The sequence below is a fragment of the Carettochelys insculpta genome, chromosome 1 (genome assembly GCF_033958435.1).
Source record: "Carettochelys insculpta isolate YL-2023 chromosome 1, ASM3395843v1, whole genome shotgun sequence".
Taxonomy (NCBI): Eukaryota; Metazoa; Chordata; order Testudines; family Carettochelyidae; genus Carettochelys; species Carettochelys insculpta.
The window spans coordinates 236667800-236681923 of NC_134137.1; the positions used below are offsets into that span (position 1 = coordinate 236667800).

At 47.0% G+C, this 14124-nt stretch overlaps 1 protein-coding gene across 4 annotated transcripts in view; it reads left to right on the forward strand.

Moving 5' to 3' along the window:
• The window catches only part of TEAD4 (TEA domain transcription factor 4), a 72726-nt gene that overhangs the window by 15986 nt on the left and 42616 nt on the right, over window positions 1-14124 (forward strand). For all 4 annotated transcript variants that reach the window (XM_075002763.1, XM_075002753.1, XM_075002745.1 and 1 more), the window contains one exon: window positions 3913-4167. In XM_075002763.1, coding sequence (XP_074858864.1) covers window positions 4161-4167 — 7 coding nt within the window. In that variant the 5' untranslated portion in view covers window positions 3913-4160. The remainder of the gene's footprint in view (window positions 1-3912; window positions 4168-14124) is intronic.

Consider the following 14124-nt stretch of genomic DNA (forward strand, 5'->3'; position numbering starts at 1 on the left):
AACCAATACTGTCAGCTCTCATGATTTTTATTGTGAATCTTCCAATTTTTGTGTTTTTCCCTTAAAGCTTCATCTCCTGGAATTGTGAGAGTTCATGAGAATCTCAGGTTTCTTTTTTTTAAAATAAGATTCTAGCCCTCAGTGTGGAGACAAGCTTAAAAACAAATCTGAAAGACTCCAAAACCAAAAAGCAAATAACAGAGCATAAAACTAATGATTTTTAAGCCAATCCTAGCATTTTGGTGGCCTTACTCCTGAATTTTGAATACTTAGGGTTGGCAAAACTGGGAAAGCTCCTTCTTCCCACCACAGGCCTCGCAAACAGAACAACATATGTAAGTCTGTGGAGCGAGGTGATTGCTGGTTAGGAGCACTAGTCTTCTTTGGGGCTCTTTCTCTGCACTTTCTCTCTTATTTCCCATGCCTCATTAGCCCCTTCAGCTTTGCTTCTAATCTTCATATCTTCCCCTCACCCTGCCACACATTTTCATCCTTCGTTTTTACTCAGCTTCTTCCCAATCCGCTTTTCCTTGTTGGTCATTTTTCTTCTCGTTCAGTCTGTATTTTTTTCCTTTATCCCTCCATTACTGACGAGTTTTGTATTCTGGTGGCAGCTACTTGGCTTCACTGAGACAAGAGCCTTATTGTGTGAGGCCCCTCTATAGACAAGTCACAGAGCAGAGATAGCCTTTGCCCCAGAGTGTTTGCAGTCTGTGTCAGACAAGACACAGCTTACGTGACTCTTTATAGTTCTCTTGTTCTCTCTTGTCTATGTTTGTCGCTCTTCCTTTCCCCTTCCTTCCACCTTACTGCTGGCTATCTTTTGCTCTCTTTGCTTCCTCGGCTCAATCTTCATGTCTTTTTCTGTTTTTTTTCCACTGTCACTTTCCCTCCTCTGCTTCCAGCTGTACACTAAACCCTCAAGTTTCGCGGGGGTTGCGTTTGTGCAACAGCCGCAGAGCAGCCTCAAGACAACCGCAGAGCAGCTAGAACTTGTGTTTAATTTGCATTAAAGTGAGTTACGTGCAACTTGAAGCCGCATATTTCGAGGGTTTACTGTAGTCTCCTTACTCAGTTTATTCCTTTTTCACTATCATTTTGTCTCTGCTCTGGGCCATCTCCCTTCTTACCCTGTCTAAGCCCTTTCCTCTTCCCTGTTCATGGCCGTGGCTATGCTGCCATTTCAATGGGCTGCAACTTCCTTGCTCAGGGCATGAAAAAAACACCCCCCCAACCCACTGTAGCAAGTTACAATGCTGTAAAGGGCCAGAGTAAAGCGAAGGTATGTCTCTCATTCAGGTGGTTTACATACAGTGTGGGGAGACCTTTCTGCCAAAGCTGGTACCATGGCCACAGATTCACTTTAAAATGCTGCTGTTTTAAAGTGTAGGGCAATGTTTCTCAACCCTTTTTTATAAAGCACCCCTTTTTCAAACCCAAAAATAAGCACCCCCAGACTTCTCGGATACCCCGAAGGGTACCCATGCCACTGGTTGAGATACAGTGTCCTAAGGTAATCTGAGGTCTTGAAACAAGGGCCATTCAACCTTTCCAGATTACTGGACCCTTCTCAGGAGTCAGCGTTGTTTTGCATACCACCGAGTTACACCTCGCTTAAAAATGGCTTACCTACAAAACCATGCAAAAATATCACAGGAGACTACTACTTGAAAACTCTCTGACTTTCTACCATCTTATCATCAAATAAATGAATTGGAACAGAAATATTGTACTTACATTTCAGCATAAAGCATGTGAAGCCTTAGAAACAAGTCATTGCCTGAATGAACTTTTAGATTGTACTGATTTTACTAGTGTTTTTGTGTAGCTTATCGTAAAACTAGACAAGTATCTAGATGAATCGATGTGCTCCCTGGCTGACCTAGTGTCTCCCCAAGGGTACATGTACCCCGGTTGAGAAACACTGGTGTAGATTTAGCCAGTGTGGGCTGAGCCTGGACATTTCTTTGCACACAGCAGAGACCAACCCAGCTGAGCAGTGATTCTTTCTCCTGCTGCTTGACTAAGGGGAGAGGTAAAGTGAGATTGTTCTTTTTCACAGGACAGATTAGCTAGCTAGAGGTTCCCAAACTATGGCTTCAGAACCACCTATCAGGTGAGGTGAGTCTATAGAAAAGATTTGTTGGATGGACCAGCTGGCAGGGTGCCGAAGTATCTCTACCTAGCAATCTTCCCTCTCTGCCACGGGGACTTATAAAGCGTGGATTCCTGTGAATCACTTGTATTATTATAGTGCCCTGAACCGCACAAACACAGTGAAGGACAAGCCCCTGCCTCAAAGAACCTTACAATGGAAATAGACAAAACAGGAAACTGAAACACAGGAGGTGAAGTGAATTGCTCAAGGTCACTCAGCTGATCAGTGGCAGAGCCAAGAACAAAGCCTCGGTCTTATAACTCAACAGTCTAGTGTCTTATCAACTAGCCCAGGAGTGAGGCACTGGTTTGGGGACCACAGACCCAGAGATAAATCAGTCGGGAGCCACACAAGTGAAAAGGAAAAAAGAAAAAGGAAAAAAAAAACTTTACTGACATCCCCACCTGAAAAACTAAAAAAGGAGAAACGCTCCTCATTCCCTTTGCACACAAGTCCCAGAGCCTAGGAGGGCCAGGGCTAGTACATTTTGTGGGCCCCTCTAGGCTCTGTGGTGGGGCCAAAAATGAGAGATTCAGCGTGGGAGGGGGCTGCCAGGAAGTGGGCTTGGGGTGCGGGGTCTGGGCAGGAGGAAGGGTGCAGGAGGTTTTGCGGTGCAGGGTTTGCAAGGGAGGAGTCAGTCTCGGGGCGAGGTTTCTGGGAGGGAGGGTTCAGGAACAAGGTGGGAATGGAGGATGGGGCAGGAGGTGGTGGGAAGTGGGTATGGGTGGGAGGGGATGCAGCTTACCTGCATAGTACCCCCAACACACATGGCTCTGTGCCCTCCCTTCACTGCTCCAGCCACCACCCTCCACTGTTCTGATTGGCTGGAGTTCTGGCCAATCAGAGTGACAGGATAAAGCCTCCAGGCAGTACTGTTGCTGCTGCTGCTGCCGCCACCACTCCTCCTTCCCTTCCCCTTTTCACTGCTCAGAGCCGGTTCCCGCACTCCTCTGCCTCCCCACAGAGCCTGTGGGTTGGATCTGGCTCCAGGTTGCGCAGCTTAGGACTTGCCACCTCCCATCCCACCACAGGTTGGGTGCTGGGGAGGGGAGTGCAGAGCCTCAGGGTTCGGATCCAGGCAACTCCCGTGCCCATGCTGCTTTCCTCCTGCTGGGATGTGGCTGTTCCATTGGATGGCCTGGCTTTGAGGTATTGCTTTAACAATTGCACATGATCCCAGGGAAGCAGAAATGCCAGTGTTAAAAATGACACCAGTTGCTAACTGCAGCCCCTGTGAAACTATAGCTAAGATAATTCCTTAGGCTGGAGTGGTGACTAGATAATTCATCACAGCTTTATTTTGTCATGTCTTTCACACAGACTGAATCCTGCATGCTTTGGAGAGTTAAATAACACAGCTACAAAGTTAATGACAGCACAGGGAGAAGGAAATTAAGAGGAAAGGCAAGGGAGAGGAGACAGGTTTTCAGATGAGAATTGATAATAGATGGAGCATTAACTACCAAAGAGATACAGGGAGGCTGTTCCAGGCAGAAGCACCTAGAGAGGTAAAGGCTCTCACTTGCGGCAGTAATGAGTTGTGTGACTCCTGACAGCTAAGATGAGGAAATCTTCCAGGTGGTTGGGGTTGTTGCTCTGTATGTAAAGGTCTTGACTAACTGCTCTTGTGAAAGCCAGGGGCCTCTGTTCAGTCAAGGACCTGGAAAGCTATCAACCCTGAACTGGTTTTGACTTCCCTGTAGTATTCCCAGTGGGAGGCCTCAGTAACTGAGACAGTGTGCTTGTCATTGAAGGTTCTGTGGCTGCTTCTCCAAGTGGCGCTTTGGAGTTCCTAGCTGGCACCATTACCTCCAACGAGTGGAGCTCTCCCACCTCCCCTGAGGGGAGCAACGACTCAGGGGGCAGCGAGGCCTTGGATAAGCCCATCGACAATGATGCCGAGGGCGTGTGGAGTCCGGACATTGAGCAGAGCTTCCAGGAAGCGTTAGCCATCTACCCACCATGCGGGCGGCGGAAAATCATCCTTTCGGACGAAGGCAAGATGTACGGTAAGAAGTGAACTCTGTGCAAACCCATCTCTCCTGTAGTGCTTGATGGTCCATGTGAGACCTTGCGCTCCCAGAGATGGCCCAGAACAATTCAGCAGCTCAGAAGCAATTCATTTTTAAAAAGTAACCAGAGTTACAAAAAGAAGTGGAGGAGGCTCAAAATTAGGTTTAAAAGAGGCCTTTTCAGGGAGATCCATTAAGGGGCAACGTGGAACTGGCATATTGCTGATGCAAGTTTTGGTTAAGTAGAACACAGTAGCTTAATGAATGTGATCATATTGGACTTTGGGGGCAACCCACAACCACCATTAAGTTCTCTTCAAGTGGGAGAGGCCTATGGTTTGGTGCTGAAGGTCCCAGGTTCAGTCCCCAATGATGGCCTTGGTACCTGTGTATATGTGTCCAGGATTTGTTACACAGCCTCATTATATGGCCTTTAAATGGGGAATTCTTTGAGCACAAGCTGGATATGAAGTCTGCTCGCTCCACTTCCTGGTGACAACCTTCTGTCTACTTCCAACCGTGATATGAATATTTTTGATGTTTGGGCTGTTCTCAGCGGGCGAGCACAGTGCCCTTTTCTCTCTCAGGACAGCAGGATAGAGCTAGTAGCTTCCTAAGGCCAGGAATAAAGAGTGGCATCAGCCTGCAGCAGAGGAAGTAAATTTCTGTCTGGGGCTGTGAAAAGCAGATGCAAGGGTATAAGGGTATGTGCTACGAAGGGACTGGATCTTACAGGATCGTTCTGCAGTACAAGTGGTAACTGTCTTGAGTTAACTGCCAATCAGCTGATGCAAAGGGGTGGGAAAACTCTAGTGAAGACAAAGCATGTGAGTTAGGAGGAAAAATCCTAGAGCTTCCGTAGTGAGACCAGATGAGATGCTGAGCTGGCACAAGCTTTGCTTAAAAGTCTCTGGAAAAATAATTTGTCATTCCACTAGTAAGAATCTCTTCTAAGGTTTCCTTTCTCTTCCCAACCAGCTTTATTTCCAACATCCACAACATACCCGGGTAGTTTGGTTTCCATACACCTGGGCTTCGTGAGTAGCAGTTCACAGGTCATTATGTGGGCTGCTTGGCTTCTGGGGGCCCTTCTAGATAGTCTACACCTTTGGTTTGGCATGAATAAAGTTTCTCAATGCCCTTTTGTACAAAATAATGGTTTTACTAGTTACGTGTGTATAGTGTTATACCTATAGCAATGGTCCTCAACTGGGTCCACGGAGTATGTTTAAGGGATCGGCAAAATACTTAGACTGAAAACTGCCTGAACAGAATTCAGCTCTATCCACACATACAATAGATTTCCAAAGGGGTCTGTGTCTCCATTCAAAGTGTTTTAGGGGCCCACCAATGAAAAATGATTGAGAAGCACTGATGTATAGGGTATCTCTTCACTGCAGAGTTGGCCCAGGTGCTAACCTGGGTGGTGTTCTAACCTCCTCCCATAAGACTGATAACCCACCTATTTCACAGTGAAGATGGCAGACTAAAGCACTTGATTGCTGAGAGTCGTTCGGTGTCTTCCCATGCCCAGAAGAACAAAGAAGTTCTCCCACAATTCCCCAGGGAAGAATTACAGAGGATCACAAAGAACTCTGGGAATGTGTGTGACCTCAGAAGTCCGAGCAACACACCTCAGGAAGTGCAGCACCAAGCAGCACACAGTGACATGGCTAGGACTTAGCAGTGTGACTGCCTGCACCTGGATGAGGCTGACTCTGGTCCACGCACTCAGGTGCCAAACCCCTGGGTTAGCTCCACAGTGAAAACGTAGTCATAATTAGCCTGGTATTGTTAGTGGAATAAAGAAGTCCACACAAGATGTAATAACAGGATAATTCTATTGGTTTAAAGTCACACAGTTTACAACTCAGAAGCTTTCCTGTGTAGATAAGGCCTTGGTTTAAAATATACCCTGCTCATCTTTCTTGATTATGAAATGTAGATTATCTACACACTTAATGCCATCTACACAACTTCCATTAATCAAACCCAACCAACCAACCAACCAACAAAAAAAAGAGTCCCAGGAAAAACAGGAAGTTTGGTTGACTTTCTTCTTTTTTTTTTTTTTTTTTTTTTTTTTTCGGTTTCAGTGTTTGGAATCAGAAAGTGGCAGTGATGTGCTAGGCCAGCCATGAGACTGAGGAAGAGGAGCTGACAAGATGCAAGTGTAAAATTGACTAGGAACAAAACTAGCACAGAAGGGAAATTGACAAGAAACAAAAGGGACTTAACTAGAGGCCTAATCCAAAGCCCATTGAAGTCAATGGAAGGACTCTGGTTAATTTCATTAGGCTTTGGGGCAGGCCCAAGGTGACCAAAGAACAAAAAGTAAATAATGCTCTCTCCTGGGCAAAGTGTAGACCTACCTGACTTATGGGTGAAGAAGTGTAATTAACTCACTAACCCTGCTGGGGTGGAACAGTGTCCCTGCTTTCCTTAGTGCACCTGTTTCCAGTGTAGACAGTTAGTTCAAGGCACCCCTGGCAGGCCCCCAGCCACCAATTTATACCTTCCCTTGCTTACTAATCTCTGGGTCCGTGCCAAGGAAGAGGGTCCCAGTGTGTGAGCTATAAAAATACCTGACCAGACAGAGATGTAAGTATAGTCCTGAGATCATCTTCACAGATTTATGAGAGTGTGTGGAACAGGACAAGCAGTGAGTGGAGCAGGCCCAGCCAAAAAGGGGAAGTTGTGCAGCTGTCTCCGTGTTTGATCCACACACAATTAATTTGCCTGGAGGCAGAGTTGCTATAGAAAGTACATGTCCCTCTTCGTTTCCCTCCTCTGACTGAGGACTCTTCTTCCATTTCTCACTAGAAGGTGGCTCATACAGCCACATGGTGGGTCTTTCTGGCATGAGTCCCATTCACAAGGTGGCCTACCTTTAGAGTGAAATGCTTGTATGGAAGTTTTGTGGATAACTCATACTCAGTAAAGAACTGGTTATGTTGCTGTAGTTTATGTAAATGTATTGACATTAGCCAGGTGTGGTAGCCAAGTTTTAATTCGTTTGCACCAGTTTAAGTGATGTAAAATTGCACCATTAGTTAAACCAGTGTGAGTGTGTTTGTGGGCCATGTCTCATGCTTAGCTCCATTTCATATCTGCTCAGAGGAGTTTGGCCCATTGTGCTCACCCTGGCTGAGACTCCTTTGTCGGTCCACTGATTCGAAATGGGTTCTATTCTAATTGACCATAAACCAAACTCTTCCCTTTCCCCTGCCTTGTGTACTCTGTTTTGCTGCTGGAGGAGTTCTGGTGCAGGCACATACCATGGCACTCCCAGAGGAGAAATCCAGATTACTTTTCTGACAGCCTGGCAGGCTCCTCTGACCATGTATTCACTGCATGGAAAGCACAGCTGTGATACCTCCCTGTTTGCTCACTGGCATGTGACCCAGCCCTTCCCTAAATGTAACCAAAGACCCGTCTCCCGTTGCCTTCCCTGGGTCAGACCTTGTAACAAGGGGAGCTCTGGGGGGACACTACTGAGGCAATCAGTTCAGGGTGAATTGCTTTGAGAAACAGCTGCCAAAGCCCAACACACTTCCACTATAAGGCACATGGAATCAGTCAAAATGAGAACTTCTGTTCACCACACTAGCTAACAAGTAATTCCCTCAAACACGCCACTTCCCCAGTCTCCAGGGCCTTTATTTCTCCCCTGCCATGTGGAGGGAATCCCATTATTCTTATTGTGAAAAAATACAGCAACAAGGGTGGTGTTTAGACTCACATAAGGAAGTCACATATCAATGCACAGCTCAGTACTTTAAACGTAGAAGCCATCGCCCTTGTGCTAGTCTGAAAGGCTCATCAGATGTGGATCGGCACCTCCCAATGCCCGCTGTCAGTCAAGCACTTCTATTCAACTTAGTCCTTTCACAATAGTCTGGCCAAATGTTTCACTGGTGCTACTCAGAATCAAACACACTGAAATACAAGCTTGTAGCCAAAGCTCCGATCTTCAAGTACAGAAAAGGCACACATGCACATAGCATAATCATAACCAGCAGATCATAAGCTTTTCTTAGACACCTCGTGTGTCCCAGTTTGTACAAAGTTTGTTGCAAATAGATAACAGTGGCTGGAACAGTGATCTGTATTGTCACAGTACAATCAGGTAATGTCACAAACCTGTATTTTTTTTTCAGTTAGCGGTAAAGTAGCTTTTGATTGCAGCTAAAGTGCAACATGAATTGCATTGTAATGTGCCTGTGATTGCCTGTTATAATATCAGTGAGGGTTAGACAACAAATGGCTTTGTTGTTTTTCACCTTCTCAGACAATATTGTGCCATTAGGGTAATGATATAAAGGACAGTGTCTGCTTTGGCTCCAGAAATTATTGCTAGGTCTGGTATTTTTTTAGCATTGTCCTTCAGGATCTGGGAAAGGGAGTACACAGCACATCAGTGCTGTGTTCATATGACCATGACTGGAGGGAAATTGTGCACACCAGGGAGGACAGAGAAATAACAAACACAGAGGCAGAGAGATTAGGAATAGAGCAAAAAACTAGCTAGTGAGATTTGGCTTGGAAGAATGTAGCTCAGCTAGTTGAGAGAAAGTGAATCGAAAGCCCAGATATTCCAAGGGAGTGGCACCCAAGGAAGCAGTGATGCCGAGAGAATGGTCAGCCAGATCTTGAGTTGGCAGTGCGATGGGGCTGTGGGTAAAGGGCTAGAGTGATTTGGGGCTGAGTGATGAAAGCTAGCATATCACAGAACAGTCCCTCTTGGGTTCGCCTGTGAGTGCTTTGGCAATGTTCATGGAATCATGGATTAGGATTGGAAGAGACCTCAGGAGGTCTTCTAGTCCACCCCCCTGCCCCCCCCCCCCACCACTCAAAGCAGAACCAAGCACAGCTGTTATATATGTTTTGGGGAGGGACTGGGTTATGTTACTGGACAGGATTGGTGTGGCTTTTCCCAGACCAAAAAAGCCAACTGGGAAAAAAACTGAAAAACACATTGGTTTTATGAAACGAAACACAAACGCATCCTGTGTGATTTACTTCATATGCACACATTCCGCAAGCAGGAAAAGGCACATATTATCCAAAGGGAGAACTTCAGTGGCGTTCCCTGTCTTCTGAAAAGCTAAACCTCTCATTCTCATATCTGCCCCAGGAAGCTCACCTATTGCATTTTCCGCTAACCCGACTGGAATGTACCGAAGACCCACGCTCAGTAGTTAATGCTGAGCTAACGGGTCAGATATTCAGCTTTTCAAAATAAATGACAAAATCCAGAAAGCTATGTCGTCTTACTGATCTTGTTATTTTGATCCAAATAGATCTGGCACAGCCTCTGGCACCCACACAGATCTGGGATCAAAATTTGGATCTGTTGTTTTCAGTGCCAGCAGAAAAAGAAGAAACTCGGGTTGGTGTTGCATCAGCCACGTTTTTATCTCTTCCTTGTGTTCTGAATGGAACCTCTGGCCTGTGTAGTTGGGAGCAGTAATGGTGGCTAATGAAAAGGTTCCATTGCATTGCTGAATCAATTTTCAATTTTGCCCTTGTGTGGTTCCAGTTCTTTGCTGTTAATTAGATCAGGCCAGATTTCTGCTGAGACCACAACAGTAATGTCATTAGCCTGTAGTTTGTCAAGTTCCTCCTCCAGTTGCTTTGTAAGTTCATTGTCTCTCTGTAGAATCCCTTGTTGTGTGACAGTCAGTGTTTCCTCTCATTTTTTCCCTCCGTGGGCAGAATACACTTTATGTGCTCCAAGATACGTGAGGATGTGCACCACCAATAGTAAAACATGCTCTCAGCTGTGGGTGCTCTGCTGTCAGCTGGGGGGCACCTGACTCTCTCCTGGATTAACTCTTCTGGGGTCATGGGGCTAGTAGATTGTGTGGGGCGCCCCCTTGGTCCTGATACTGTATAGGATGTACTTCTGAAGTCCAGTACTCCCTCAGCTGGCATGACCACAGATCTTGCCAGATGAGAGAGTAATAGTAGCTGGCATGGGAGCCCTTGCAGGTCTAGGAGCCAGAGCCCCAGCCTTCCCCATGACGATGTGCTGGGGCCCCTTGCCAGTCTGCAGCAATGCAGGGGCTGGACCCCCTGCTGGTTCCACAGCAGTGCAGGGACAGGAGCTCCAGCACCCCACAGCAGCGGGGGTGGTGGGGTGGAATGGGTAGGAACTAGAAGCTCCTGCCTGCCCCATGGCAGCAGGGGCTGGGAGGCTGCTGCAGGACTGGGAGCTGGAGCCCCCTTCTGCTCTGTGGCAGCCAGGGAGGCAGAGGCAGGCTGGAGTTGCACTGTCGCTGGGAGCCTGGCCTGGGGAGGCAGGCTGCAGGCTGGAGATGCACAGCCCCTGATATCAGAGCTCTCTGCCTACAGAAGCCCTGCACCTCCCCTCATCCAGCAAATTCTCTTATGCGGAACCTGTCAGGTCCTGAGCATGCTGGGTAAGGGAGGTGCAACCTGTAGTTAAAAGTAGGTTTTAGGGTGGGGCCAAAAATTAAGTGTTCAGCATATGTGAGGGGAGGTGAGCATATGTGAGCAGGCTGGGAGTGTAGGATCTGGGCAAGTGGTAGGGTACAGGAGTGGGCTGGGGTGTGAGCAGGAGTACAGGGTTGGGCATATGGCAATCGGGTCTGGGCTGGGATGCAGGGTGAAGGCCAATGGGAATGAGGATAGTGGTGCCTGCAGTGAGTACTTCCCTGCTGTGCACAAAGCTGGTTTCTCCCTGCTGCCAGGCAGAGCCCGTGGGCCAGATCCAGCCATGGCTTGCGTTGATTGGGCCTGGGAGGGTTGAAGCTTCCTTTTTTCCCCTGCAGCACCAGCACGGCTCAACTAGAGGAAGGGAGGGAGCCTCACAGACCAGATCATGGTGAGCCAGGACCAGATCCATCCCAGGGGCCCTAGGTCCCTCACCCCTGAGATAAACATACTAGTTTCAATTATTTTGGTAATTTATTTCAAAATGACTGGTCAGCTGACATGTCTGTCATAGTACAGACACCGCAAGATTCAGGTAGCATTTTTGACAAATAGGTTTCTTACTAGGCATATTAATACACAACTTCAACTGTAAAGAACCATATTTCCCACCCTCTCGGAAGCAGTGGAAAGGCTTAGGGGAGTCATGGGTAATGGAGGAGCTGAGGGAGAGGGAAGGAACCTGGGTGTGAACTTGGAGGACTGTAGGGTGTGCGTAGGAGAGTTATGGAGTTGGATTTTTTTGGGCAGGGGGAGAGAGGGAGTTGGAGAGCCTCCCCCTTGCAGATCCTGGCTGAGACTCACTCCCAAGTGTCTCCCATTCAGTTAGGCACATCTTCCCCTTTCCCCGTGTGTTCCTCCAGCACCTCTCCCAGTTAGCACCTGGCTCAGTAACCACACTAATTCCTGAGCCCGCGCCTCAGTCTGTCCCTCCCACTAGTCCCTCTGAACCCCTGTCTGTGACCCCTCCCCAGCAGTCCCATGTGCTGTAGTCTGTACTCCTAACTTGGCTCTGCAGTCAGAATGCTGTGATGGACACAGCTGGCTGCTGACTCTTCTGGTGCAACAGCCGTCTGTGGTGGGTCAAAGGTGGAACTGCAGCACTTACTAGGCAGACTGTGTTTTCTGCAGCAGGAAAAAATTCTGTGCAGGACGTGAATTCTGCATGTGTGCAGTGGCACAGAACTCCCCCCAGGAATAGCATGTGCAACTCTCTGAGAGCTGTGTGGGTACAGCTCACATAATATATAAAATACTTTTACATCTACCAAAAAAGATGTATGCTATGTGACAGAAATAAAGCTCAAATTGATATAGGAGCTTTCATTCCAACACTAGCAAATGTCTGCTTAGAGCATTTTAAATTAGCAAAATACGTCAAAATATTCACTCCTGTAATTAATTAATTTGTTCGGTTGCATACTGCTGTTGGTGATGCAACTGGGCTGAGCACCTGGCTGCTGGGGAGGGAGCAATGACTGGGCAGGAGGTAGGGCAGGAGCAGGTTGTGGGTGGGGGTTTGGGGTCTGGCTGGGAGGAAGGGTCCAGGGCAGAATGGCCCCAGGCAGAGACTGCTTCTTCTAGCATCCACTACCCTACCCAGGGGTTCCCGGCCCTTCACCTAGGGCTGTCCTCCAGAACCCCCCAGCAACTGCCCCCACTGCCCCCAAGGCTCTCCGCCCAGCACTCAACCCTCCCATCCAGCAAATGTGTCCCAGTATCAAGCCACCAGTCCCTCCACCTGGAATCTGTCCCTGCTGCACCAGCTTCACTCATTCCCTGCTGCCCTAGCCCCCTGCACACCCCTCCCCCCACTGTACTCTCCTGCACTTCCTCCCTGTGCCCACTTCTATGTCAGCTGCACATAGCTCAGCCATGCATCCGGCCCTGCCCACCTACTGTTGTGGTACCAGTGCTGGGGAACCTGCTCCAGTTGGGGTCACTGGACACACAAACTTGTGCCCCCCGCCTTCTGTCAGTGCTGCAGGGCTCAATCCTGGCAGGGTAGGTGTGTGCTGGTAATACAGGGCTTGATCCAATACCACACAATATTTTTTAGCACACATCCACAACTGGCTCTGCACCTGGGTCAGGTGACACTCCCACACTACCCTAGTTATACGTCTGAGGTGATCACATGGGCTGCAGCTGCGTGCTGATTGGGCTGCAAGTGGTCTGAGGGTTAGGAACCATTGATCAAGGGAAAATTTTTTTAATTGACCTGCCTATCTTACAGAATTTTCTGGCTTCCAGCAATTCCTTAATTCTTCACTGCTCCATCCACTCTCCTCACTTCAACATTCTGATCTCAAGTCACTGCTTTCTCTCCTGGCACTGTTCTCCTCCCACCCCACGTGCTCACTGTCTTGTGTTTTATAAAAGCTGTAACAAACCCTGAAGCTCTCCTTGCATACCTTTTAAATGTTTAGAACGATAGTCTTCATTCACAAGTGGAGTCTGTTTCATTTAGCTTCCTTTTCGCTATTTATTTAGGAAGTTTTTACAGGGTTTACAAAAGCTTGCCATGTAAATATCAGGAGAAAAACTTAATAATTACACCAGTGAGTTTTTGTCTAAAGAGACGTGATGCAGGGATATAGGCATCAGATTTCTATTTAACATGTGAGCATCATTATATATATATATCTCATTTCTTGTGATTTTATATAATTGAGTGAAATCTCTATTACACGTTTAACAGACAAGGCACAGCAATAGAATGTCAATATTTAAAAAAAATTGGACAGTGTGGGGCAGTTGTTTTGTTTGGGGTTTGGATTTTGGTTTTTGGTGAATAGATTTTGAGTATTGAATAAACAGTAACCAAATCTGTTTGTCCGCTATCTATTTTGATGGATATGTAACAATCTCCCTTTTGTGCCCCCCGCCGGCTTCATAAAACTGGGTTTATGAATATACATAAGTGAAAGACACTTTTTGAAAAACATGTCATATAACCTACCATTCAAGAATCTGTGATCCCCCGAATGTGTGTATCCTATAAGTGTACACGTATCATTCTTGTATGTGAAGTTAGAAATATGAAGTGGAGTTTTTTTATTACTCCATGTATTCTAGTAAAATCCATTGGTGATATTTAGTAACTTAATGGCTGGGTGATCAGGTCAGTGACCTGTGAATGGTTTCGTTTGTCGTGTATGCTCAAACTGTAGTTGGTCCTACGAAGACATGTGGCCAGGCTTCCTGATGCTGGAATCCATGTTGAATCTGGTATTATTCCATGGGGATGTGGCATTCTAAACAAAGGGTTTCCAGCCTGGGGAAAGTCTGTTTAGGGAATAGAAAGCAATCAGTCTTTTGTCTTCAGCTGGCTTTTGAAATTTTCTCCCCACCCTAAGAGACCTGGAAACAAAGAACTGTAGTGAAAGGGTAAAGGCAAAGCTGGACCCTGGTCCAGAAAAGACCGTGAATGGCCTGAGATAAGAATAAAGGTGAGGAATATGCTTTGGAACAACTTCTCGTAGTGTCTTAAAC